This window comes from Haliaeetus leucocephalus, unplaced genomic scaffold, assembly GCF_000737465.1.
Source record: "Haliaeetus leucocephalus isolate CR32 unplaced genomic scaffold, Haliaeetus_leucocephalus-4.0 Scaffold169, whole genome shotgun sequence".
Lineage (NCBI taxonomy): Eukaryota > Metazoa > Chordata > Aves > Accipitriformes > Accipitridae > Haliaeetus > Haliaeetus leucocephalus.
In genome coordinates this window covers 1801691-1801907 of record NW_010972605.1, presented here as the reverse complement: position 1 = coordinate 1801907, position 217 = coordinate 1801691, and the positions used below count along the sequence as shown (strand labels likewise).

Here is a 217-nt window from a genome sequence, read left to right as displayed (position 1 = left end):
CCGCCGCCGCGGGAGCCCAGGGAAAGCTCGGACCGGGTGGACAGGCGATAGCGGCCGGAGGCCGCGCCGCCCGCCGCCTCGTAGTCGGGGTAGGAGCTGCCCAGGGCGCCCGGCTCGTCGGCCACGGTGGAGCTGTCGTCCCAGTCGTCGTCCCAGTCGTCATCGCTGCCCTGGCTGGGCTGGTAGGAACCGCCGTAGGGCGCCGGCGGGAAGGGGT

General features: G+C 75.6%; 1 protein-coding gene across 1 annotated transcript in view; it reads right to left on the bottom strand.

Moving 5' to 3' along the window:
* The window catches only part of SNX18 (sorting nexin 18), a gene marked incomplete at its 5' end in the record, with an annotated part of 16168 nt that extends 15956 nt beyond the window's left edge, over positions 1–212 (bottom strand). The window contains one exon of the mRNA XM_010563550.1: positions 1–212. This exon is cut by the window's left edge and continues 1025 nt beyond it. Within this exon, the coding sequence (XP_010561852.1) occupies positions 1–212 (212 nt within the window).
* Between the last annotated feature and the right edge of the window lie 5 nt (positions 213–217).